Raw genomic sequence first — 27,740 nt, 5'->3', positions numbered from 1 at the left:
TGAGACGGGCACCGTATAATGAAGTGGACACCGCTTTACCCCATCAGGGGCCGCCCTCTGTAGTCGTGACTGAAATGCATCAAGACTCCTTGGCCGTGGACCTCCCAGGCTGAAGTACGGCTCCATCGGATTCGGATTAGGCTGAGAAGTCGCAGGCCCAGAGCGTTGCTGCAGCCTCTGGTCCCAAAGTGGGGAACACGGGCGGCAACGATTGTGATTGTGATACAATACACATTGAAGTGATATATTGACTTCTCAGTTATTAAATTTCTCAGAATTTAATGAAATCAAAACAATCAGACAAGTAAACGCGGTCTAGATTGTGACAAAGTACACAATGAAGTGATAGAACTAACTCTTCCTTATTAAATGGAGTTTAAACAACCAGACAAGCGGTCGGGTATGGAAAAATTCACATCAAAACTGAAAATTCAGACAGCATGTGAATAGCTTAGTCATACAAACAATATTAATCCCCGTGGAGATTAAATAGCTGCTCGTATAATGTTAGGCATAACACTGTTTATTGTATATGCTTATGCAACTTTATGTTTGTGAATTTTGCTAAATGCTAAAATTTCATCTTAAACTAAATTTAATCTTTAACAGATTTAAATCACAAGGAAGGCAGATACTTTACTTTTTCCATTCAGTGCACAAAACAACTTGAGTCAAAATGATTTAAAATCATGGAGAAGGTCATGTATGACTTTCATCAATTGTAAACCAGAAATAATTATTATTTTAATTGAGTGCTACAGCCGTGACATCAAAACCTAAAAACTAATTTGCCACTGTTTCCCTCAAGAGTTTCCTATAGGTTTTCTTAATAGGGTTTTCAATTAATGAGTAAAGCAAGGTCTGTGGTAAAAATAAATTGATGACACTTGGATGTTTTTCTTAAGGGAATCTTGAGGGAACCCATGACGAATCAGTTTTCTGGGTTTTGACGTCACGGCTACAGCACTCAGTTAATACAACAATACTTTCTGTTTACAATTGATGAAAGAATAGAAATAGAAGTAGCAGATATAAAACAAGAATGCACTGACCGTTGTCTTCTTTTTGAGGCTCATGGACAGTAGGAAGATTTTGTGTTTGGGGCTCAGGTGCTGAAGATGAACTGGACAGCTTGTTGGTTGAATTTGAAATTCTGTTGTCTGCATTCAGTCGGATGAGCCAGTGGTCTGATGTAGAGGAGCTAGAGCAACCTGTGGGTCAAAAGTAGCTCACTTAGTAAACTTTGCTCCACTCATGCAAGTCAAAACGTTTGTTTTATTCTGACAACTGACTCAACTGCACATGTAACTGTTTGGAAATAAGTAAACAGACTTATTTCATGCTTTATGGTGAAGGATTTTGCGCTAAAGTGCATGAAAATTCCAGGGACCTGTTTTTACTTTGCTCTAGCCTTTGTATCTGAGAGGCTCGTCTCCATTAAATGCTCATGAAGATGAGATGGAATGGATCCAAACAAGTATTCCAGTGTGCATACAAATGATTACAAAATGCTGGTGGGCAGTTGGTGCAATAACCTTACAAAACAGAGCAGCATATGAAAATGTCTCAAAAGGGTTGAAAGAAGAGATGCATTGAGACATGACCTTAGAGAGATGTCTTTGTTATTCTAACATTCATATTGATGTGACCATGGAGGAATTTTGGCCCACTCTTCTTTGCAGAATTATTTTATCTCAATCCCACATTGGAGGGTTTTCGAGCATAAATGGACTGTTTAAGGTCATGCCACAGCATCTCAATCAGATTCAAGTCTGGCCTTTGACTTGTCCACTCCAAAAACTTCATTTAGTTTTTCTCAAGGCATTCAGAGGTGGACTTGCTGGTGTGTTTGGGTTCATTGCTCTGCTGCTTATCCCAGATGCGCTTGAGGTCACAAACTGATGGCCGGACATTCCCCTTCAGGATTTTCTGATAGAGTCCAGAATTCATGCTTCCATCAATTATAAAGCTGCAGAGCAACCCCAGACCATCACACGAATACCACAGTGTTTGACTGTTGGGATGTTCTGTTTATCTAATGCTGTGTTTTATGCAACATGTAACTGGAGACACACCTTTCAAAAATTTCAACTTTGTTCTCATCAGTCCACAGAATATTTCCTCAAAAATCTTTGGGATAATCAAGATATTTTTTGGCAAATGTGTGATGAGCTTTGTGTTCTTTTTGTTCAGCAGTGGCTTCTGACTTTTAACTTTTCCATGGATGCCATTTTTGCCCAGTCTCTTTCTTATTGTTGAATCATGAACACTGACCTTAACTGAGGCAAGTGAAGCCTGCAGTTCTTCTTCTTTTCTGACCTCCTGGATGAGTCGTCGTTTTGCTCTTGGAGTAATTTTGGTAGGCTGATCTCCATTTGTGGATAATGGCTCTGACCGTCGTCCACTTTTCAACTATTTTGTTTCTCATCTGTTCTTGAATTTCTTTAGATCACAGCATGACGTGTTTCTCTCTAAGCATGCCTCACTTTGTCAGACAGATTCTATTTAAATGATTTCTTGATTCAACAGGTCTGGCAGTAATCAGACCTGTGGCTAGTGAAATTTAACTCAGCTTTCTAAAATAATTTGGTTAATAGAAGCTCTTTCATGATTTATCAGGAGGGGGCAATACATTTTTCAGGTAGTGCCAGGTAGGTTTGGACAGCTCTTTCCCCTTAAAAAAATGAAATCATCATTTAAAAAACTGCATTACTGTATTACTTGAATTATCTTTGTGTAATATAAAATTATGTTTGATGATTTAATGAAGTTTTTGAAGGTTAATGCATAAACGCTCTGGGGCACGTTAGTGGGGAGGTAAATTATGTGACTTTTGCTCTAATCATAGCAGTGATCTCTTAACAATTGAACTGTCATGTGGAATCTTTTTTTTTTTTAACTGTTGCTTGAAGCTGCTTAGAATATTTCAAAGAGTTCAACTCAGGCTTCACAGAACTCATTTCTACCGTGTGTCAATGGGAGCTACTGATAACTCATCCATTTTAATTACTACCAGAATGGAGAAACCTAAGGCCTCTGCTGCATGACATTTCATGGCTAATTACAGCACCTCTGATAATATCAAAATGTAGTGTAATAAAAGATTCATATATAGTCATTTCATTAAAAACAGCTCACTGCATTTTAACAGTAAAACTTGCAAAAATTGCAATGTACAAAAATATTGCAAAATAATAATAATAAACTTTATTTTATAAAGCGCCTTTAAAGGCAACTTCTCAAAGCGCTGTACACAAACAAGCAATACAAAGCTCAAACAATAAAAGTAACATCAACAATCAAATGCTAATTTAAAAAAATAAGTCTTAAGTCTACCTTTAAAATTGTCGTAGCCCTGTGCTTCCCAAAGATCAAGAGGCAGAGAATTCCAAAAGGACAGGAGCATATGAAGAAAAGGCCCTGTCACCCATAGATCGTAAGCGTGTTTAAGGAACAACCAACAAGTTGGATTGTGAAGAACGCAGTCTCCGAGTTGGGGTATAGGAAGTTAACAACTCAGATAAACAATAAGGGGCCAAGCTATGCAATGCTTTATATGTCAGCATCATAATTTTAAAATCTACTCTGAATCGGACTGGGAGCCAGTGTAAGGACTCCAAAACTGGAGTGATGTGATTGCATACCCTGGACCCAGTCAATATCCTGGCGGCCGAGTTTTGTACATATTGTAGTTTGTTAAGTGTGGATTAAGAGACTCCGGCTAGAAGGGCGTTACAGTAATCTATCCTAGAGATGACAAAAGAATTCATCAGCTTTTCAGCTACTGAGAAATTTAGCATAGGGCGTAATCTTGCTATATGTCTGAGGTGAAAAAAGGATGATTTAACTGTGCTCTGAACAAAAGAATCAAATGAAAACCTGGTATCAAAAATAACTCCAAGATTCCTCACTTTAGCTTGAGTAGCCAAGACAGAGCCATCAATAGTCAAAGATAAGGAACCAGCTTTTGAAATTTGATGACGTGAACCAATAAGCATAACTTCAGTTTTACCACTATTCAGACACACAAAAATTTGTACTCATCCATTCCTTTATCTCAGAAACACAGCCGGACAGAAAATCAACATCAAGATGTTCACCAGACTTTGAGTGTATATAAATCTGCGTTTCATCAGCATAAAAGTGATAATGGAGGCCAAGCGATCACAACAACTGTCCAAGTGGTGCCAGATAAATATTAAAAAGCAGAGGGCCCAGGACTGAGCCCTGAGGAACCCCAGTGAAAACAGAGCTAATCTCAGACCTGAAACCGCCCATGGAAATGAACTGAGAACGGTCAGTAAAATAGGATTTAAACCACTTCAAAGCTGTCCCCGACACACCAAAATCTTGTCCAAGGCAGGCGAGTAATAGACTATGATCAACAGTATCAAAAGCTGCTCTTAAATCAAGAAGGATGAGAATGGAAATTACACCAGGGTCAGAAGCCATCAACAAATCATTGGTAACTCTGACCAAAGCCGTTTCAGTACTGTGGAATTTCCGAAAACCTGACTGAAGAGGATCAAACAGGTTATTAATTGCGAGATGGTTATGTAGATGAAAGGCAACAACACGCTCAAGTATTTTTGCCATGAACGGAAGGTTGGAGAAAATTATTAAAATCCTCCAGAGTAGTATTTTCTTTTTTCGGTACTGGGGTTACAGCAGCAATCTTTAATGCTGCTGGAACCTCCCCCATCTGCAATGAATCATTCATAATACTAAGGACAGTAGGGCTCAAAACATTTAAGCAAGATTTAAATAAGCTTGAGGGAATAGGATCAAGCAAGCAAGTGGTAGATTTCATGCTTGATACCTCCCTTTTGAGACCCTCAGAATCAAGATGTGGAAAATTAGTGAGAGGAACACCAGTAAACCCAGATGAACAGAGAAGTGAGACAGTTGGAGCAGATGCAACAAAAATTTGTTTGCGAACACTATCAATTTTAGAGTTAAAAAATTTAAGAAAAGAATCACATAGCTGTTGAGAAACAGGCAAGGTGGTGGCAGCATCAACTTTAAGCAGTCTATTTATAGTTTGAAACAAATGTCTGGGGTTTCCTTGATTGTTTTCAATAATCTGAGAAAAATAAGAGGATCTTTCAGTCTCAATTAATGCTCTGTAGTCACCTAGAAGGTCCTTCCAAGTCAAATAATGACCATTCAAGCCAATAAGACGCCATTTACGATCCATTTTACCACATGCAGCCTTCCTAGTGCGCAAGGAGCTGTGCGGGCTGAAGTTATCTGACGTGACCTTAGAGGAGCATAAGAGTCAAGGTTAGTAACAAGTGCATTGTTAAACTGTGAAACTTTCTCCTCAAAAGATGTTGAATGCTGGTCACTTAAAGTGGATACAACAGAATTAGAAAAAACTGTTTGATCAATAGACTTCCACTTCCGGAATGTTGCAGTTCGTTTTGTAGGCACACTTGAAAGATGCATCTCCAGATTAAAGAAAACAGCTGAGTGATCAGACAATCCAATGTCAACAGATGATAACTGTGATACAAATGAACCATTTGATATCACAAGATCCAGGGTATGGCCTTTACAATGAGTTGGGCCTGTTACCAACTGTGAGAAGTCAAGACAGTCAAGAAGCGATAAAAATTCCATGGCAACCACAGAGTCACTTCGATCCACATGAATATTAAAGTCCCCCACAATAAGAATTCTATGGAACTTCAAGCTCAACATAGACAGAAACTAAGCAAATTCTGATGTAAAAGCTTCATGTCATGTCTTAGGTGGTTTATAGACTGTTGCAATGATGGTAGATGTAGGAGCAGATATACTCAGAACTAGGCATTCAAATGATGAGAACTGGGAAACACATACAAGGCTTATCTTGAATTGCAGGTTGTAAACCACAATAATGCCTCAACCTCTGCCAGGTAGAAATACAATTACTGGCGGAAGATGAAGCTGTAAAGCTTCGCCTCGAACCCCGGTGAATATACCATTTAAAAAAATAAGCAAATAATGTATTGTGCCTTGCTTCACTATGGAATATATCATTCCATAACTATTTAACTTATTTAATTTGTATATCTTTTAACATTTCAAACTCATTTAAAGTGCAGGTACCATTTAGTGAAGTGCACTTAGTTTCTGCAACCAAAGCTGAATCTCTTACCATATTCTACTGTTTAAACATTTAGGGTCAGTAAGACCTTTAATAATAATAATAATAATAATAATAATAATAATATTAATTTTATTCTGCAAGGATGCATTAATTTGTACATTAAATCAAATCAAATCAGAATTTATTTATAAAGCACAATAAAAACAACGGTAGTTGACCAGTGTTGTACAAACCTTGCTAAAAAAAACAGATCTGGGGACCATCAACACTCTTTGCTCAGAAGACCTCAGAGATCTAAGAGATGTATTTGGGTTTAAAAGATCACAGAGATATTCAGGACCCGTTCCACTCAGAGCTTAAGCAAACAGTAAAATTTTTAACTCGATTCTGTACCAGACAGGCAACCAGTGCAGAGCGCATAATACAGGCGAGATATGATCAAATTTGCGGGTGCCAGTCAAAAGTCTGGCAGCTGCATTTTGAACCATCTAAAGTCGATTTATATTTGACTTAATCCCATATAAAAGGGAATTACAATGATCAAGCCGTGATGACACAAAGGCATGGATCACTCTCTCGAGCTCTTGAAACGATAGAAACCTTTTGACTTTTGATAGCAATCTTAATTGGAAGATACTGAATTTGACTACAGGATTTATCTGTTTATCAAACTTGAGTGCAGAATTGAAAGCAAATTGAAAGCATTTTTCACAGACAGTTTTCTGTAGGAGTCCAGATCTTCCAAATCACAATCGGGGGTTCCCGAAGACCCAAACACCCCTTCATTTAGATGTAAAAGGTTTGAAGAAAACCAAGACTTAATATCAGACAAACACATATTCAGTGATCCTAAGCCTCTTTTATCATTTTTTTTTTCAAGGGCATGTAGATAAATGAATTGACTCCCCAAGCTTAGTAAGGATGTACCCCAGAGGAAGCATGTATAAAGAGAACAGAACAGGGGCCAAAATGGAGCCCTGAGGAACTCCAAAATGCAAAATAGATCTAGATAACCATAAAAACAAACAGAAAACATTCTGTCTTCAAGATAAGATTTAAACCAGTCAAGAGCATAACCTGCAATGCCCACACATTGTTCAAGGACTGATATAAGGATTCTATGATCTATAGTATAGAAAGCAGCACTTAAATCTCTAAGTCTCAGTGCTATGATGTTTCCTAAACCCAGATTGAAATTGTTCAAAAATACTATTTGACTCAAAAAAAAAAAAAAAAAAAAACACTGCAGTTGTACTAAAACAGCATTTTCTAAGGCTTTTGAAAGAAAATATACATTTGAAATGGGTCTATAATTTGATAGGATTGTAGGGTCAAGATTAGATTTTTTTAAGCAAGTATTTAACAATTGCATGCTTTAGGTATTTTGGGACAGTCGCTATTTGAAGAGACTTGGTTATTATAGGTAAAATATTTGGCCCAACAACATCGAAGACCTGAAGCAAGAACCGTGTGGGAATGATGTCTTATGGACATGTAAAAGGTTTTATCTATGTAATAATATCTGGAAAGGAGTTTAGAGATATTTTCTGGAATTCATAAGTAGAAGTACAAAGAGAGGGGTCAGACCAATTACAATTTTTGAGGTATAATATGCTGTTTTATGACAACTCTTATTTCTATAAAAAACCTAAGACAGTTGATACATACTGCAGGTGATGCATTCAAATAAAACAGTACTAGTTGGATTTATAACAGAATCTAAAATAGTAAAAAAGGTTTTGGGGATTATGACATTATTTATGACAATATTGACATTTTGCAGCTTTAAAAGATTTTTTGATACCTAATTAATGACTCTCGTAGTATTTCAAAGGACACTTGCAATTTATCTTTTTTTCAATTTCCATTCAGCTCTATGAGCTTTTGAGTGGTGCTATTTAACCAGGGTTCAGGTTTAGATTTTCGTAGTTTTTCTCTCAATGGAGCCACAGAGTTCACCACCTGAGTATAATCGAATTAGTCGACCAAACTAATAAAGTCCTTGGCCGGGGAGTTTAACTCACAACAAACATGAATGTTGATATCCCCCATGATTAAAGGTCTGTCATATTTAAGAACAACGTCCCTTAAAGGGACAATAAGTAACTTTTTAGGTATTTTATTATCTAAAATCAATATTTTTATTCATAAATATGCCCTCAATGGTGTACAAATACCTATGCCAATGTTTAAACTAATCCTTGTAAATGAAGAATTTATTATCTTTATATACATGGGACGGGTAGGTTGACGGAGGCTTCCATGTAGTTCCGCCATCTTGCAAAACTATAATAGCAGAGAGGGACAAAAAGTACTAAGCCAACGCGTTTCCACAGCGCGTTTTCGGTCAGAGCCAGAAACGCAGGTGCAGAGCAGTGAGAGGCGCTTGAAACTGCACCGGCAAGTTTAAAAGTCTGGATTGCATTCTTATTATGGACCATACATATGCCGTGCCACAGGAGAAGAAAACATCGTCGCCAAAACAGTCAAAAATAGAACGTAAAAGGAAACGTGACCGTAGATTACAGAAAACAAGAGTTAATGTCGGGGGAAGCTTTTTCTAGGTGGAAAGAGCTAATGCTTGATAAAGATTTCAAAAGAGATGCTGAAGTGGCCAGTTTTCCTCTCGACAGGTAAGTCAGTGTTACAGTCTATATTATTATATTTTTTTTATATCTAACAATGCATATAATTCAGAAAATATAACGAATAAATTAGTAATAACTACTAATTACAATATTTAATGTTTTCCACAGTCAGTAATTCATACTGTAACATTCGTTTGTTAGTTGTCATGTTGCAGTTTGTTTGAAATAACACACCTGTTCACCTGAAGGAAAACTCGACGAAGTGTTATTAGAATACATCCTGTAAAAGCTTTTTGGTACATATTGCCTACCGTAGATGCTACGCGCATTTGAAAAAGCGAGGCGCTGGAGAGCAAAATTAGTTTGAATGCAAAATACAATTTCACCACTAGATGGGAGTAATTCCTACTCAGTGTCCCTTTAAGAAGTTTGAGAATTCATTTAAAAAGTTGATTTTGGAGAATGATAAACCACAGCGATCGCTAACTGATGTTTATTCAACTGAAACAGAAGTACTTCAAAACTTGAAAAAGATTCAGTCTTAAGAGATCTACAACAGAAGCTGCTTTTAATAATGTTGACACTAGTAATGTAGTATTAAAATGTAAAATTTCTATTTCAAATAAATTTTCAACTTTCTATTCATTGAAGAATCCCAAATAATGTATCACGGTTTCTACAAAAATTATAAAGCACGAATGGTTTTCAACACTGATAATAATAAAAAATCATTATATGAGAATGATTTCTGAAGGATCATGCGATACTAAAAACTGGAGTAATGATGCTCAAAAATCAGTATTTATCACAGGAATAAATTACATTTTTAAATATTTTAAAATAGAAAACAGGTGGTTTAGATTAAAACAATATTTCACAATTGTACATTTTTATTTTGCAGTCCTGGTCAGAAAAAAAATCTTGCTAAACCTACATTTTTGAATGGTAGTGTTTGTGTCCACTGGTGTAGAAGAAACTCACTCAAATCACTGTAATACCTTTGTAAAATGTACGCATATACGAAGCTGCTAAGATTGTGCCAAACATTTTAAACCCAGCCATAACCTACTGTACCTACAGAGAGTGTGAAATCAAAATCTGATTTTATCTAGCAATATGGAAGAATGACATTTGAGCACTGAATGCACCAGCTCTACAGGCAGATTTGAAAAAGCTTAGACAGATGCCAATGGATTCATCTCACATTTATTCACTGGCATGCAGTGCTTTTAAATCTCATTTGCATAAAGTTGAAATTGCTCGACTTTTTGATGTGTGAGCCTGCTGCTCACCTCATGTAAAGAATGAACTGAACACGCCTGCTCAGTGTGCTTCAGTGGACACATACAGTCATCATAATCATTTCTTTAAAGTATATCACTTTAATCTTGTTACTTGAGATATGATTGTAGATGTGATTTGTTGAAGTATCATATAATGTAACTTCAGTGGTGTGGAGAGGGAAAGGGGTTGAGCAGGAAGGCAAACAGCAGCAGAGATTCAGGAGGATAAGTGAAAAAGCTTTGACAGATTGTGTGTATGTGTGTGTGTGTGTGAAATTTTGTGTCTCCAGCCCCTTGTGACAAGCAGCTCAAAGCCATATCTATGCCTAATCAGCACCTTTTCCTTTCTGGAAATGTTTTGCTCTTGCTCCAGCAGCAAGGTTACGTCGTGGCTATGCAGTGATCTGGCAGACTTTGGACTAGTGCTGAATACATATTATTTCATTTGTGTAATTTTTGTGTTTATATTTGGATTCTGAAGATGTGGTTCTCATAGAGAAGGTGAGGAGAGCTGCATGTGCAGAAAAGCTCTTGGAGCCACCCAGAGGTTGAATGTGACTTTTCCATTTGACATTGCTGCTTATACTCTAATGTTCAAAGGAGTGGGGTTGGTAATGTTTTTTTTTTGTTTTTTTTAATGTTTTTGAAGTTTATTATGCTTATTATTTGATCAATGCAGTAAAATAGAATGCCCTACTTTGTTTGAATAAAATAGATAAAGTTACTCTATTAGCTATTTTGGTGTTTTGAGGAGTGGAATTATTAAAATAAAATAAAATAATACAATAAAATAATAGTGAAGTGAAAATAAAAGCAGTCAATACTGCATTTTGACAAACTAAATTCATTCTAACAAACTAAACAGCAGATTTGAAAATGTAATCATAAATGTATTAGTACAAAAAGTGGAAGTATATACATGTACATGTATACATGGTTTGTGAAAACCATAAAAAATAGTATAACTACCAGGCGGAAATGATCTACTAATATGGATGAGGGTTGGAGTTTTTGGAAAATTAAATATAAAAAATTAAAAATAAATAAGTAAATAAATTAATTACTGCCGTCAATCGATTTATTTATGTAAAAAAAATGTTAAAAAAACAAAAAAAAACAAATGTGAAAGCAGTCAATGGTGAATAACTTAATAATGGAAGTCAAATGAAATGTTCTGAAATAAACAAAACTACAGTGGCAGATTCTGGTATTCTCTTGATAATGCAAACTTCAGTATGTTTTCTGCTGGTTTGCCCTTGATAGTGTGGGTATACAATTAAGACGAGCATTCACCTTGCAGTGAGCAGCTAGCTGACCAGGATGGGATGGCATCTCGTCTCTGATAGAAGAGGATATAAGCACCACGTGTGCACACTTCCCCCTCAGGCACCGGCTCAACACTGCTGTCATCGTAAGCATACCACTGACCGTCCACTGAGTTCCTGCAGTATGCTGCTCAAAACACAGACTCATTACCTTCACTGGGCTCTACACTTCATGCTCAAGTATATACATACATATTAGGACAACACTATTACTCTCTCTCTCACACACACACACACACAGTATATATATATATATAATATAAAGCAATTAAGTATACTGAATAAATTGTTGAAATGTTATGTTATTATTATATTTACTGGGTCTATGTATTATTTTACAAGTGTATTTTTCTTATATTTTTGAAAAGGCTGCACTTGGGTAAATGGAAAACTACTCTGAGTCTTACAATTTTTTTTTTATAGTGATATTAATAATTAAGAAGGAGAGTTTGCAGTGTAATTATTTAGCATGTAATTTTCACATAAAATAGTTTGTAGTTCGCCTTGTTCTTTGAAGTATAAAGTTAATTCAGCTTCATCAAAGTTTCCTTTCCTGACAGATGCTAAATTTGGTAAATTCTAGCCGTTATATCCATCGCCTTTTGCAGAAACGAGGCTTTCCTCCTGGTTGAACATCATGATCTGCCTTGTGTCGCTTGGCCACCTTTTTCCTCATCGCCTTTTAACTTTGTGCCTCGGTTGCCATTAGACAGAAGTGACAAGAGCATCGCCTTACACAATCTGATGTAAGCTTCTTGCTTGAAATAGCTGCTGCAGAACTGAGAAATATTTGGGGTCATTATTTCACTGAAATGTGAATCCTCCCTCGAACTAGAAGGGATGGGGTATTTCAGAGGGATTTCCAAGTGTTTTTTCCTCATTATAATCCTATATATCTGGCCGAGATCCCACCATGTGCAACACCCTCATCATACAGGACACATGAGATCTGTGGAGGGGCTCAAACTGATATAGATCTTTTTAAAGATGCATTATATATATCAGACAGTACCATTTCAGATATCAGTGATATTAGTGGTATGGATTTTATAAATATCAGCTGGGATATTTATTGTATGCGCTCATTTTTAAATTTAGATTAATTTTGCAATCATGGCTGGTATAGACAAATAATCGTTGTTCATTTTAACATTCTTTGTTTATTTTAATATCAGTGCATCCCTAAATTTTATTGCTTAGATTTAGTTTTTGTTTTAGCTCTTGAGATTTATAAAGAGTTTATTTATCTTTCAGTCATTTATCTTTCAGTTAAGTATAATTTTTTCTCATCTTTTTTTCTTAAAAGGCACAGATTGGATCATTGTTAACATTTATTTACATACATGCATTTGGCCGACCCTTTTATCAAAAGTGACCTCTACTGGATCAAAGGTACACAATTTTATCAGTTCTTGCTTTCCATGGGAATTGAACCCATGACCTTGCCACTGCTGGTGACATGGTCTACTGTTAAAAATGAAAATTAGCAGTTAACTGCTATAAATTTCAGGTAATAATAAAAAAAAAAATATTATTGCACAGACCAATCGTTTCACTTCATAAGACCAGTGGTTCTATAGTATTTTGTCTTGCCGTGCTGCTCACATCTGGTGTAGACATGGTTTTAGGAATCGATAGTTGTTTTCCCTAATAAGGATTCATGCTTCGGGCACACCTCCCCCAAATCCAATATTTTCAAAATATATACTGTGTGTGTGTGTGTGTATTTTTATATACATAATAAATGTACATGGAACACACATATAATATGCAAACAAAAACTCTTACTTTGTATGCGATTAATCATTTGACAGCACAAGGCTGTACACAATTTCTCATTTCTCCTTTGCTCACGCACCTGTGTAATGGCCTCCATGCATGCCTCCATGATGGTTACACACGGCGTACAGGTCATACAGGAAGGTCAGCGTGTGTCGGCTGGCTTCAGGCTGCTGATGGGCCTGTTGTTTCCAGCCGGGCGGTGCTCGGGCACAGCTGCTCCTCTTGACCATGTGGCGGCCCATATCGAGGCCCGTGAGGGGGAAGTGCACCAGCGTGGAGAGCTTGTTACGGCGCTCTCCCACCTGTCTGAAGCGCTTGAGGTGAAGGATGAGGATGTCTGGCAGAGTCCACAGGCTCATCTGCACCGTGCCCTGCTGCAGCTGCTTACAGTGAGGACACTTCCATGCATCGTCAGGGGCCAGCTAGGTACACACGGATGAAAAATCAGGATATCTCACCTCAAAGACATCATATGTGAGTGCTTTTTGGTCTAAATAAATGGTCCTGACAGATTTGGATTCATCACATAGTCTTTTTTTAGTTGTTGCATTAATTAAATGGAAAAGAAATGAACAGAAAAGAGCTTTAGTAATAAATTATATATATAAGTAATATAAGTAATATAATAAGTAATAAATTATATATATATAATATTTAAATGATGATATTATCCAATCTCATTTGCATTAAAACTACGATTCAAAAGAATTCTCGCCAAGGCTGCAATTAGATGCAATTAAAAAAAAGTAACATGTAGAACAGAAATAACTGTTTTTTATTTTAATATACTTTAAAGTGTAACTTATTCCTGTGATACAAAGGTGAATTTTCAGCATCATTACTCCAGTCTTCAGTGTCACATGATCCTTCAGAAATCAGCCTAATATGCTTATTATTATTATCAATGTTGAAAACAATTGTGTTGCTTAATATGTTTGTGGAAAATCAAGAAAATCCTACTGACCCCACATTTTTGGAGTAGTGTACGTATATTTAAACTTTCCATGTGACAGGTTTGATGTCAATGACTTGCCAAACAAATGAGAGCAAATCAAATTTGGAAAGCAATATTTTCATTGAATAATGACCAAAAGTTTGGTCTGTTTTTCACACAAAGCTATTGTAAGACAATAGAAGGCTAAAATATAATACACAATCTCTAAGCACCCCTTTTATGGTGCTTTTAGTGAGCGTTTCTGTCCTTTTGGATCTTGACAGACTGGTCACAATATGGTTTAGTGAAGATGAACAGGACACATCACTTCCTCTTGTGTACCACAGAAAGCAAGTTGTACTGATTTAAAATCTTCAAGAATCATTTGCACGTGATTCTAACGTCTTGATTCCATTCCATTGCATATTTTAAACAGCACATTTTTTTCTGCCATTAAAAATATTTTCCTGTATTTGTCCTCTTTCAAACAGAAACCTGCTGCATGAGTGTGACAGTCACAGAAGGAAAGGGGAACGTCACAATATTGTGTTTCAGAAAATCTCCAGGTCTCAGCTGTTACGCATGTTTATCTGTAATAATGAAAGTGGGTTGAAAAGCTTTACACAATTATGTTTATGAACAAAGTGGGGGAAAACAATGCTTGTATTTCCTGACTTTCCAAGAAATGTCACAGAAATCTTTGTAAAGTGCATAAGGAAAAGGCTATTAAGGCTACAGCAATCTCTAAAGCATTTAGTTAAATAACTAAAGCAAATGAGTAAAATGATCTTTAAAATAAACTACAGATATGCTAATGGCCTAGCTTCAAATAGCGCTTCAATAATTATTTTACCATTTGACCATTTGCCATTACATAAAAGCAATATTGCCCTCGCACTCACACAGCCTTTATGCTAGGTTGTGATTTCCTGTGCCATTCAGCTGCATATATTTAACAGGATATGTGTTTTTGTGTGAGTTACTTGTTCTTCTTTGGTGTAGAGCTCAAAGCACTCATCCAGGGTGCAGCTGTGCTGTTGGACGTGGTGTTGTTGTTGAGCACGAACACTTTCCGAGTCCTTCACCACCTCCTCTTGGATGTTACCAAACAGACTGCACACAGACACACAGTAACACCAGGTCATTGGACCATCTTGCTTGTTTTGCGAATAGAATGTATTTTCACGCGTACTCAAAAGGAAGTGAAAGATTGCATTACCAGTCTTTGATTCTGTGCTCCCATTCAACAATGAGCTTCACATGCGGCGGTCCACCTGAGCCACACAGCTTTAGAGCTCTGAGGAGATAAAGAGGATTGTGTTAAAATACACACACACACACTTAGAGGCTTTACAAAATACTCAATACCTAGTATATTCTCAGTAAAAGTTACAAAGCCACTGCATGACCACGTTTGAATAATATTTGATTTCATATTTGACTTGAGTTTGAGTTTCTTGTCACATAAGTAAATTATTAGACACACAATATTGATTTGAGTTAATATATTTAATTAGCTCTGTAAATGCAAAGCTTCTGCAAAGAAAAACTGTTCCTAGCAAATGGCTTTGCATAGATGAATTTAAAAGACAGACATTTAAGTATAAATGTACAGCCATATTAATAATTAAACAGCTTCTAACCACAAAAATAATAATGAGGACATGAAATACTATTTGAATGACTGTTAAGAACTGTTAGTTCCTCCAAAAATGAAAATTCTGTCATGAATTGCTCACTCTCATGTCGTTCCAAACCGGCGAATCTCGAAAAGTGAAAGTAAAAAGAGGGTGTGCATTCAAAAGTGATTTCAATGCCTCACATATTAATAATGGCTGTCTGATGCCCACAGTTTATATACAGTATAATTACCCAACAATATAACTGTGAAAGAAAGAACTTCCTTTCCAAACAGAGTATTCGGATTCAGGCACATACTGTACGTAATGGGAAGTGCAAAATATTTTGGATTTATTAAGTTTATAGTTAATAGGAAACACTGATTTCTTGAGTCAGAACTACCCATACTATAGACTGGTGTGTTTTTGTATCAGAATAGTGGAGCGTTTGACATCCAGAGTGCACAAAGAATTTGATGAAAAATCGTGATTCGATATTTAATTGAATTGTGACCGCAAGAATCAATATGAATCGAATCGTGAGGTACCGAAAGATTCCTACCCTTAGTAATTAATGACTTAGTTTTCATTTTTGGGTGAACTATCCCTTTAACACAATTAGATAAAAGCTAAGGCACAAGAAAACGCAGACATGTGAAATGAGAGATGTTAAAGAAGTGTCGGCCTTAAATACCCTGATGAACAGTGTGTTAATGACACATAGAATAACACAATAACACATACTGGAGTGTTGCGACTGACCAATCAGAAGCGAATATTCCAGAGAGCGGGCTAATGTACAAGCCTACTACTATTGCTATTTTATCATTTAAAATATGACATAATAAAAATTAAGGGCAATTTTCTCCAATCCTGAACAACCTGTAACAGCAGCACATCTAGAACATGAACAAGAGAATCAGGAAGAGAAAGTCAGCAGGAAGATGTGCACGAAGCCGTTAAGATGATTATGAGATTAATTTCATCTTTGAAGACACTGCTGACAATATTTGAAGGTTTGGAGGACGTCATTGAACCATGTGTGATTTAAAACGCTCCTCCAGGGCTGTAGAAATTCATGAGGGTGATAAACGTTGGCAGAAACTCAGAGGTTTCTTTTGATGTTTAGGAAAAACAAAACAAAAGTATCATAAATTCAGTAGCTTCCATGATGCATCTACCTGTCAATACAGTATGCAATATTAAGTGGTGCTAATGAATAAAGTTCATGTTTAATGTAATATAAAAAAAATATGAACTGTATATTTAGAGCCTCTTTTGCAGGAAAACATCGTCTGAACTGGATTGCTGTTACTGGCATCTCTGATAAAGATGCAATTTATATTCTGTTCTGATCCATGTCTGTATGAACACACACACACACACACACACACACACAATAATACCTGTCCACAGCAGGGTGATAAAGCGGCCGTCCGTCCTGAGGATTTAAGTAGCTATAAGCTGCAGATCCCCCAACAACACGAATCTTGAACAACACCCTGAAATTCTAATGAAAAAGATATAGAGACATTAGTAGAAAAAGGCCAGAGGCATAAAAGACTGCGCAGTTGCTTTTGATTCACGCCATGAAGCTTCAATACTAGCATTGTGATATTGTCAACTAGTTATAAACATCAAGACAGAGAAGTGAAGTCAGATTATACGAAAACTGGCAAATTTAAAACTAAGCAACAATAAAATGATAATGGTGAGCTTACCTTAGCAAACACTACTAATAAAGCTAAATATAGCTATATATAAATTTGTGTTGTTTTTTTGCTCACTTTATGCTTTATGCTCACCAAGAATTTTACTGCTGATAAAACAGTAATAATGTGAAATGTTTTTACAATTTAAATATTCTAATATTAATATTAAAGCTGAATTTTCAGCATCATTACTCCAGTCTTCAGTGTCACATGATCCTTCAGAAATAACAGATTTTGGTGCTGAGTAAACATTTTAATATTTTTAAACATTTTAATATTTTTGTGTAAACCATGAAACTTTGCTGAAAAAGATATATATATATATATATATATATATATATATATATATATATATGTATATATATATATATATATATATATATGTATATATATATATATATATATATATATATATATATATATATATATATATATATATGTATGTATATATATATATATATATATATATGTATATATATATGTATATATATATATATATGTATATATATGTATATATATATATATATATATATATATGTATATATATATATATATATGACGAGTGGGGCGGGGCCGAGTGACGTTGGAGCGAGTAGTGAGGCCGGTGGAATGATTGGGAAATCAGTGACACCTGCAACCCACCGCTGGTCTCGAGTCCCACGTAGGAGATGGAAGGATATAAAACTGGAGCGACAGAGACGAGAGAGGGGAGAGAGAGAGAGAAAAAAAAAAATTCCGGTTCCCACACGCACTGGTGCTCAGGCCTCCACCAGCTGGGTGATCTCCTCCACGGGCCTCGGCGGACGGCACGACACTCCTACGCCGCCCGGTGGACGGCGACGGCTCCACCGGGTTTTGGGCAGCCGGCAGGAGTCCCCCGTTCCCTGCTCGCCCGTCCCTGGCAACTCGCTCCAGCCCAACGCCTCGAGCGTCCATGGCGGCACACTCCTCGCCTGTTCGATGGCACCGCGGATTCACCACAGCGGCGAGGGATCTTCACCCAATCATTCCACCCACCCCACTTGTCACAATATATATATAAAACATTGTATGGGTCAAATTATTGATTTTTCTTTTATGCCAAAAATCATTAGGATATTAAGTAAAGATCATGTTCCATAAAGATATTTTGAAAATAGTCTACGGTAAATATAAAAAAACGTATTAGTAATATGCATTGCTAAGAACTTCATTTGCACAACTGTAAAGGTGATTTTCTCAATATTTAGGTTTTTTTGCACCCTCAGAGTCCAGATTTTCAAATAGTTGCATCTCGGCCAAATATTGTCCTATCCAAACAAACCATACATCAATGGAAAGCTTATTTATTCATATGTATAAATCTCATCCAGGGTCACATATATTTTGTCTGAATGAATGTATATCTGTTCGCTGACCCCCTGTAGTACCTTCAGGGACCCACAGGGGTCCACAGACGCCTACTGAAAGGCCCTGGATGTGCACTGACACAGTTTTATTCTGGCTGGTGTGTCTGAAAACACCCAGCAGGGGGAACCAATCAACTGTGAAAAAGCAACAGGAACAACCACAAGAATGCAAGAGGAAGGAGGAAAATGTTTTAGAGGAAGTGATGGAATCTTGTGAGAGACTTTACTCTAAGCTTGAATTGTGATGGTTTTAGTTGCTGGCTGTTGAAAGTTTACAGCTCAGATCAGCTAAATGAGTAAAGGCAGTTGATCTTACATGTGCCTGCGATCCATTGATCATCAGATAGTAGAGTTTACTGAGGATGCTCTGCTGTAGCTGGGCCCACGACACTGACCTGTCCTCTCTCATCAGAAACGGAGGACCGAATCTGCAGGAGAACAGACATCAGCTTACTGTGTGTTTAATACAGGCAAACAGATGCAATTATTTAGCTTAAAGATATGAATGACAATATTTCAGTTGACATGATCATTTTAAGGGCCCTATTTTAACGATCTAAATGCAAAATGTAAAGCACACGGCGCAGGTGCACTCAGGGCGTGTCCAAATCCACTTTTCCTATTTTAACGACGGAAAAATAGTTGTTGCGCCTAGGCGCATGGTCTAAACAAGTTGGCCCTATTCTCTTAATGAGTAATGGGTGTTTTTTGGGCGTAACGTGCAATAAACCAATCAGAGTCTCATCTTCCATTCCCTTTAAGAGCCAGCTGCACTCGTGCCATGACGGATTTGCTATTTACACGGTAACCACTGAGATTCTATTATAGTTTTCTATCATAGATTAAATGAATATTTTGTACTTTTAATTTTTTATATAAGTACTTTTTATTTTTTATATTTTCAGTTTTTCAAAATATCTAGATTTTTATTCTTCTTTTTTTTCATCAAGTTAAACTATACATACAAATCAGATATGTTGCCTGAAATAAAGGGTTTTTTATTTTTTTGTTTCAGTTAACATTCTTTTATTTATTCATTCATTTTATTGTATTTAGTATTTCCAGTTTAGTTAATTATAATAACCCTGCACTGAGTTAACCAATGTTAAAAAAAAGCTAAAGTTCAGCTAAATGTTTAATTGCCTGTCCCACATTAAAGGGAAATCAAAAATGACCTGTATTACAGTGTATGATGTAGCTGTCCATCTGTGTAAACAATGTGCAAAGTAATTAAACCAAAAAGTACACGATTTATAAAGTTATTGGCTTCTAAAGTAAGGAGTCGACTCTGAATCGCTGAAACGAGTCGTTATAGATTTCAAATCTTTTGCCCATCTCTATGTACGTAACTAGGAGCACTTTGCATAATAATCTCCGCCTACCGTGTTGGGAGAAACGAACTCTGACCTGCCCCCCCCCCCCCCCCCCCCCACACACACACAGACGCTCTGGTTGGTGTGATAGCATCATGTTGAGGAGACATATGAAAACGATGTCTGTTTTTCATGTCTCCCTTCATTATATCTAATGTGACCACACCCCCGCGCTGAACGCGCTATTCAGATTGAAGCTCGCGGCTTGAATACGCACACACAGAAGAAAAAGCAGCGAGACTGTTCAAGTTTTTTATTTAACTGTTTGCTTCGCGATGAGAGGAATAAGACATAATTAACCCCAAACAGATGCTAACGCATAGTTTACCGTGGAGGTGTGTGCGGAACAACCAATCAAACCTGACTATGTTAGTTGACCAATCAGAACACAGTATGCTACCGAAAGGTGGGGTTTAAGGAAACTGAATCTTTTGAACAGCTTCGCGTGAACCGTTTGGGGATCTCTGAGAATTGAGGTAATTTTAAAATGATATTTTGACAAAATGACAATGTTTTTTAACCTTGGATGGATTTAAACCTAATGTACAGGACTTATAAACAGTGATAGGAAGCTTAGAATTTTCATCTTACCTGCTCTTTAAGAGATTTCAAATACATAAAACAGCATTTGCAATGCTAGCATCAAAGTGTGCAGATAGATGTAATAGAAGTCATCTTGTATCGACAAGACATTAGGTCACATTTTGATGATGTGCATTATTGTCAGATAAATTACTGCCTGTGTTTGGACATGATGTTATTTTGTCCTCAGTAGTGCTCTTGAAATCCACCCCACCCTTTTTAGTGGACTGGGTTTTTCTGCAGCAGGAGGCTAGTGATTAAGTTTCTAGACAGATTTCTGCTACAGGACCCATACAGCATGAATACAGGAGACAAAACAAACAAAAGTGAGCTGAGGGAAAGCAAGCCTTTCAGAAAATACACGTAATTGTGTTGGGGTTTGGCCTCAGCCAAAAACAACGGTGGAATTTTCCCTGACAGGAGGCAGAGAGAGAGAAATAAGATCTGAACAAGCATGCTTTGATGCTCTTAACGTCACAGCTCGCCCCGGGCAACAAACGGGAGGTTTTCACCAAATTATAAAGCAATAAAGTGTCTGTCTGTCTGTCTAACGATCCATCCACTATGCTTGACACCACACAGTTTAAACACATTCTGGACATAAAAAAAAATTGATCATGATGCATGAAATGATCATAAAACAGCATTTGGAAACTATTTCACTTCAGTACAGTGGAGTTTTGAGTCTTTGAGAGGTCAGATTCACCCTTGAGAGCATCTGGTCTCAAGTGAATGGTTCTTTTTCAAATCTATCACTATTTGCTTTTATTGCATTATGGTAATTTTATTAAATTACTGCATTACATAGAGGCAAGATTATAATAGGCCTAAACTATGGCTAAATAGCTATTTTGCTCTTGGTGAACATTATTTAACCCCTTTTGGCCTAAGTTTAGTCAGAATCAGGGGACAAAAGTTAACACATAACAAATAAACATTACAAAGACAAATGCTTTTTATATATTCTTCGGAATAACAATATGATGACAAATCATGCATGAGTTTAAAGATGGACATGCTGAAATTGCTGCTATAAGCCTACAACCAGGAACTAGCAGGACACAACTGAGAAACACTTCTCTGACTTTCTGAACTTTTCCACTAATGTTTGATGTTGCACACTCTGAACATCAAAAGATGTTCTTCTGCAATATACCTGCTCCTGTGATGATCTTAAAATGACAGCAAAGTCCTTTGGGGTAGAAAACTCCACAGGGAACCTGCTATTCTTTCTATAATACCTTTTTTCTCTCTCTACAGTTCTTCCTGTCTATACAAGTGCCCAACTGTGATCTTAATACTTTATAATAGTTTTTATTTATATATTATTATATCTATTCATTTTTTTACATTTGTTTAAATAAATTTTTTAATAATAATAAATTTTTTTTTTCAATATTCATTTTACTTTTAGTTGTAGTAATTATGTGCTTTTGTAATTTGTATTTGTATTTAGTTTTTGTGTTTTGGTTTTCCGTTTAACTTATTTTATTGCAGCTAATTGCCATGACACCATTTCTTATTGAAAATACTCTTTATCATTTACGTGAATCATATAATGTGTGTTTTTTTTTTTTTTTTTTACTGTATTTTCAGAATAAAATAAGATATGGTTACGCTCTTATTATGACATCTGCCTAGTCTCAGTGTAAGTTTCTATATTCAAACATTCCCAGTTAATGAACTCATGACTACAGCAGTACGTCAAATCTTTCCACACTCTAACTCTGTGATGGGAAAATCAGTTTTATCATGATCTGGAGAAAATCAATCGAAATATCAGTGCTTTCAAAATGACTCGAGATGAACTTATGTGTGGAGCTCCCCTCTTTCTCCTTCTCTTTATCACTTCCATTAAAGTGATAGAGAAACTCACATTACCAAAGGCCATGGAACTAAATTAGATTTCTGGAGGCATTCACACTTAGTAGAGAGTATTGATCTCTGAGCGACTGTCACTGTCACTGTGTGTGCAGGATCGCTCTGACGTGACAAACGTCAAAGAATCTTTGAGAAGCTTTTAGAGCAAAAGAGAAAAGGTGAGGGAAAGTTGTCACGATTGATATTTGACAGCTTTACGTGGTACATAGTAGCATGTTTTGTTCTCTGAAGTCCTCCACTTATTAAGCTGGTTCAGACCATTTTCACCTTCTGTGACCCTTGGAATTATACCTTTAAGGCTTTTTTTTTGTAAATAGGTTTATGATTGGCTAATCTCCATATACTAGTGATAATCTAGTCAGGTTTTTATTTCTCCTGTTTATTCAGCAAGGATTTATTAAAATAATCAAAACTGACAGTAGATACTTTAATAATGTAATGAAAGTGTATATTTCCAATAACTTTCTGTTTTTCAAAATGTCCTGTTTAAAAAAGGCAATAAGGTTTCCACAAAAATATTAAGCAGCACAACTGTTTTCAACACTGATAATAATAATAATAATAATAATAATAATAATAAATGTTCTTTAACTTAAAATCAGAATATCAGAATTATTTCTGAAGGATCATTTGACACTGAAGACTAAAGTAATGATGCTGAAAATTCAGCTTTGAATCACAAGAATAAATTTCATTGAAATATATTCAAATAGAAAACAGTGATTTTACATTGTATGAACATTTCACAATATTACTGTATGTTTGATCCAATAAATGCAGCCTTGGTGAACATAAGACACTTGTAAAAAAAAACGAATGCTGTCAAATGATTAATCGCAATAAATCGCATTATGTATGTGTGCTGTGTATATTTATTATGTATATATAAATACACACAGATGTATTTATTTCAGAAAAATATGTTATGTTTATATATTAAATCTATTTATTAATTGTCGCAGTCTTAATTGCGTTTTTGTGTGAGCACATGGCTTGTGTGTTTGTTTGATGCCATGAATTCTCCTGTCTATTGTCTGACCCCGCTCATCTTGTTACCTCATTATTGTTTCAGTTATTCCACCTGTGTCTCCCTCATTACCTGCCCTACTTAGGCTACATCCATACAAAGCCAGAGCTTTCCCTATACAATCTTTTTTTTCCTCGTCTCAAGAAATATCTTCATCCACACAAACCACAAAACCAACACAAAATGATGTAGCATACATGCCAGACCAGCATGTGTGACTGTAATTCTGCCACAGACATACACTAAAAATGGAGATGAAAACTTGGACTATGCGCATAAATCTTGCGAGTCAACTCACTCATCAGAATCTTAGGTGATACTCTGCAAACTTGCTCAAAGGAATGAACAGTACATCAATGATTTCTTCCCTGCATCTTGAGTCCTCGCCTCATCTCTCCACACGGATATATATATATATATATATATATATATATATATATATATATACTGTATGTGTTTGTATTTATATATACATGGTAAATATACACAGAACACACATATATATTATACAAACAAAAACTTTTTTGTATGCAATTATTCGCAAAAAATCGTTTGACAGCACAAAAAAAATCTTGCTTTCCTCAAACTTTTGAACAGTATTGTATAATTATAAATATATTTTATTATATATCATTTTATTTTATTTGCTAATATATTTTTGAATATATTTTACTATAAAATATTAATATATTTTCTGATATTTTTTTTTTACATTATGATGAGAAAAAAAGAACAATGCAAGATTCTGAACCATGTGTGAATATGTTTATGAAGTAGAAATTTTAACATTTTCAAATAACCCAGTCAGATAGACCCGCTTAAACACTGGTAAACTGAACTTCATACACAATATAAATGTAATTATACATCCTACATCTGCACAAAATTACAAAACATAAATTAACTTCAACTAAATTACAACCTTGTCAGAATGAGTTGTGAATATGTTTCGTTCTGAAACGACATACTGAAACACACAAATAACTAAAAAACTAAAACGTAAAGATTCCCAACACTGTATTGCAATAGTATCACTATAATTTTATTGATACATGTTTAATTTAATAGATAAAATCTTCAAGTATTTGTTTTAAATTTGCATGTTCTTGTCTTAAATTATTTGCTATTTTAGCCAGAATAAACTTTAACCAGAAAAAAATTTGACATGGCACATAAATTGTCCAAATTGAAATTGTTTTTTTTTTTTCATCGTAAGACAAAATAAAAAAAAGACTACAATTAAAAAGCTGTGTAAAAGTTAACGAGTTTACTCAATGAATGTCTTAACTCTGAAGACCCCTAAATAAAGTTTAAACCTACAGCTGTTTAGTTACCGGTCAAAAAAGTAAGAATTTTTAAGGGTACCTCACTGCCTGCTGTCCTGCTCCAGCTGCATTACACACCAGCAGCAAGATCTTCCCCATCCCGTCGGCCTGGTTCAGGAACTCGGAGGACAGCGCTCCCGAAGCAGCCAGTCTGTAACCCTCGGGCCCAGACGAGGTGTACGGAGAGGATGGAAGACTGTGGTGCAACCCTGGGATGAGAGGGAGAACCAAGGAGAGGTAGAGGTCATCCCCGAAACACGCCTAATCTGCAGGCAGATTTATTGTCTGTGCCTCCATATAGCCGAATAATGTCAAATTTTATTGTATGACAAAACAAGGTGACATACACACGGATAAAGGGAGGAAGAGAGTGACAGAGAGAGAGAGAGAGACAGATGGAGACATGCAAATAGAGCACAGCAGACAGCAGACTGAACTCAGTGGGGAGTTTGATCTGACGCCAGCCTTCACACACATACACATACATACTAAATGGCCGTCAAGCTTTCAGATGTTTTCTTCCAAATAAAGTAAGACTGGGCAGCAGCCATTTATTACCAAGTACATTAAGTACCCAGAACAAACTACCCTAAAAAGGCCAAAGACTTGCTTATAATTTATTTTCCAAAAGTCACCCAGTTGAATTTATCAGGGACAGAAGAGCCTCATATCTTCAAGGTGACAGTATTAAAAGTCTGTTATTTCTGCACCTTGAACATCAATTCACACAAATGGAACTTTGAAATGACTTTGAAAAATGGCTTAAAAGATTCTCCTTATTGGACAAACAAATACTTCCGCCTCAGACTCTATTGCTTTTGGTTTAGTCAGTGTTGTTGTGTCGGGCTAGTCTGGATGTGCAAAAAGAGGCTTACTATTGATACTTTTCAGGAGAATTTACTTTCTTAAAGTTTTCTCAGCACATTAAATTGAGACAGTTTATTAACCTCATTTTTTTTTATCACTCTAACACTTTACAGCTTTAATAATTAAAATTTAAAGCACTACTAAACCTGAGGTCACTTCGACAGCCCCTCCTTGGCCAATTCCTTTGAGGAAGGATCTACTGACTCAGACATGGGGCACCGTTTGGCACCTGCGTCAAGACCTTTGGAAACTCCATGTCTGGTCCCTGGATGAGATGCGAAGGTTGTAGTTCACCTACCCAAGGAGGTTGTGGACACCATCACTTCGGCAAGAGCACCGTCTACGAGACATGCTTATGCCTTGAAGTGGAACCTGTTCGTCGAGTGGTGTTCTTCTCACTGAGAGGATTCCCATAGATGCCCGATTTCAGTCGTGCTTTCCTTTCTGCAGCAAAGGCTGGAGTGAAGGCTATCTCCCTCCACCCTCAAAGTCCAGGTTGTCGCTATTGCTGCATACCATGACCCCATGAATGGGAAGTCTTTAGGTAAGCATGACCTCATAGTCAGGTCCATTAGAGGGGCCAGGAGGTTAAATACTTCCTGGCCCCCCTCTATACCCTCTTGTGATCTGACTCTAGTGATTAAATTACTACAGCAGGGCCCATTCGAGCTTTTGCATTCAGTTGAGCTAAAGCTTCTTTCATTGAAAACTCTGCTCCTGCTTGCACTGGCCTCCATCAAGAAGGTAGGGGACCTGCATGCATTTTCGGTCGATGATTCGTGCTTAGATTTTGGGCTGGCTGACTCCCAGGTAATCCTGAGGCCCCGGCCTGGCTACGTACCCAAGGTTCCCACTACACCCATCAAAGACCAAGTGGTGAACCTGCAAGCGCTGCCCCAGGAGGAGGCAGACCCAGCCCTGGCTTTGCTCTTTCCTGTCCGAGCATTGAGATACAACGTAGACCAGACACAAAGCTTCAGGACCTCACACCAGCTCTTTGTCTGTTTCGGAGGCCGGCAGAAGGGGAGTGCCGTCTCTAATCAGAGGATGGCCCACTGGATTGTGGATGCCATAACCCTGGCTTATCAAGCACAGGGTGTGCCCTGCATGTTCAGGTTGCGAGCTCAACTCAACTAGAAGTGTTGCATCCTCCTCTGCGCTGGCTTGTGGCGCCTCGCTGACAAATATTTGTATAGCTGCGGGCTGGGCGACCCCTAACACGTTTGTTAGGTTCTATAGCCTTCGTGTAGAGCTGATATTCTCCTGTGTTCTCACCTCAAACGGGTAGTGGCACTGAGAGGCCCCGGTTAGTGTCCGCTCGCTTAATCTGCTCCAGAGTGTCTGTACTGTACACCCTGTTGAGATCCTCCATCACCCTAGGCAGCTGGATGTGGCGGAATGTCCGGCGCCAGGCCTTCATGATGAATCCGTGAGAACCATTGAAGGCAGGGTTCCATATTAAGAACCTAAGCAGTACTCGTATGTGTATAGTCCACGGTATAGCCTTTGAGCCCGTGTTTCCCCGGCAGACTAAACGGATGCTATATGTGTATTTGCTCCCGAGACCTCCTTCGGGAAGGATGGGGCTTCCGCAGCGTCCCTGTTCCAAGTGGAACGGGTTCATTTACCCAGTGTTATCCAATCTCACCCAGTGAGGTAGTGCTTTGACAATGGTGAGTGGTACTACTTGTTCCGACCCCCGGCCTACACCTAATAGGGGCGCAGGCGGCTCGCACAGGGCACTGGAAGAGGCAGCACCCATGGCGCTTTGGTAGGGATCCCATTTTGCGTCAGTCACCATTGAGCGTTGAGAGTGACCAAATAAAGGTGAAACGTCTCGGTTACGTATGGTAACCCCCGTTCCCTGAAGGAGGGAACAGAGATGCCACATCCAGTCGCCATTGTTGCTGTACCACTGCTGAGCTGCCCGATCTCCAGCTCGGCTTCTCAGCAAAAACCT

The 27,740-nt window shown here is 37.2% G+C and overlaps 1 protein-coding gene across 1 annotated transcript in view; it reads right to left on the bottom strand.

Annotated features, from left to right (window-relative positions):
- The window catches only part of LOC127953624 (ubiquitin carboxyl-terminal hydrolase 43-like), an 85,274-nt gene that overhangs the window by 12,941 nt on the left and 44,593 nt on the right, over positions 1–27,740 (bottom strand). Inside the window, exons 7-14 of the mRNA XM_052552856.1 lie at positions 24,954–25,122; positions 19,042–19,153; positions 17,032–17,135; positions 15,226–15,303; positions 14,990–15,119; positions 13,149–13,494; positions 11,259–11,417; positions 1,053–1,211 (exon numbers count right to left, since the gene is read on the bottom strand). Of these exons, the coding sequence (XP_052408816.1) occupies positions 1,053–1,211; positions 11,259–11,417; positions 13,149–13,494; positions 14,990–15,119; positions 15,226–15,303; positions 17,032–17,135; positions 19,042–19,153; positions 24,954–25,122 (1,257 nt within the window). The remainder of the gene's footprint in view (positions 1–1,052; positions 1,212–11,258; positions 11,418–13,148; positions 13,495–14,989; positions 15,120–15,225; positions 15,304–17,031; positions 17,136–19,041; positions 19,154–24,953; positions 25,123–27,740) is intronic.

Source organism: Carassius gibelio, chromosome B3 (genome assembly GCF_023724105.1).
Source record: "Carassius gibelio isolate Cgi1373 ecotype wild population from Czech Republic chromosome B3, carGib1.2-hapl.c, whole genome shotgun sequence".
NCBI classification, from domain to species: domain Eukaryota; kingdom Metazoa; phylum Chordata; class Actinopteri; order Cypriniformes; family Cyprinidae; genus Carassius; species Carassius gibelio.
This window is presented reverse-complemented; position numbering and strand designations above follow the sequence as displayed.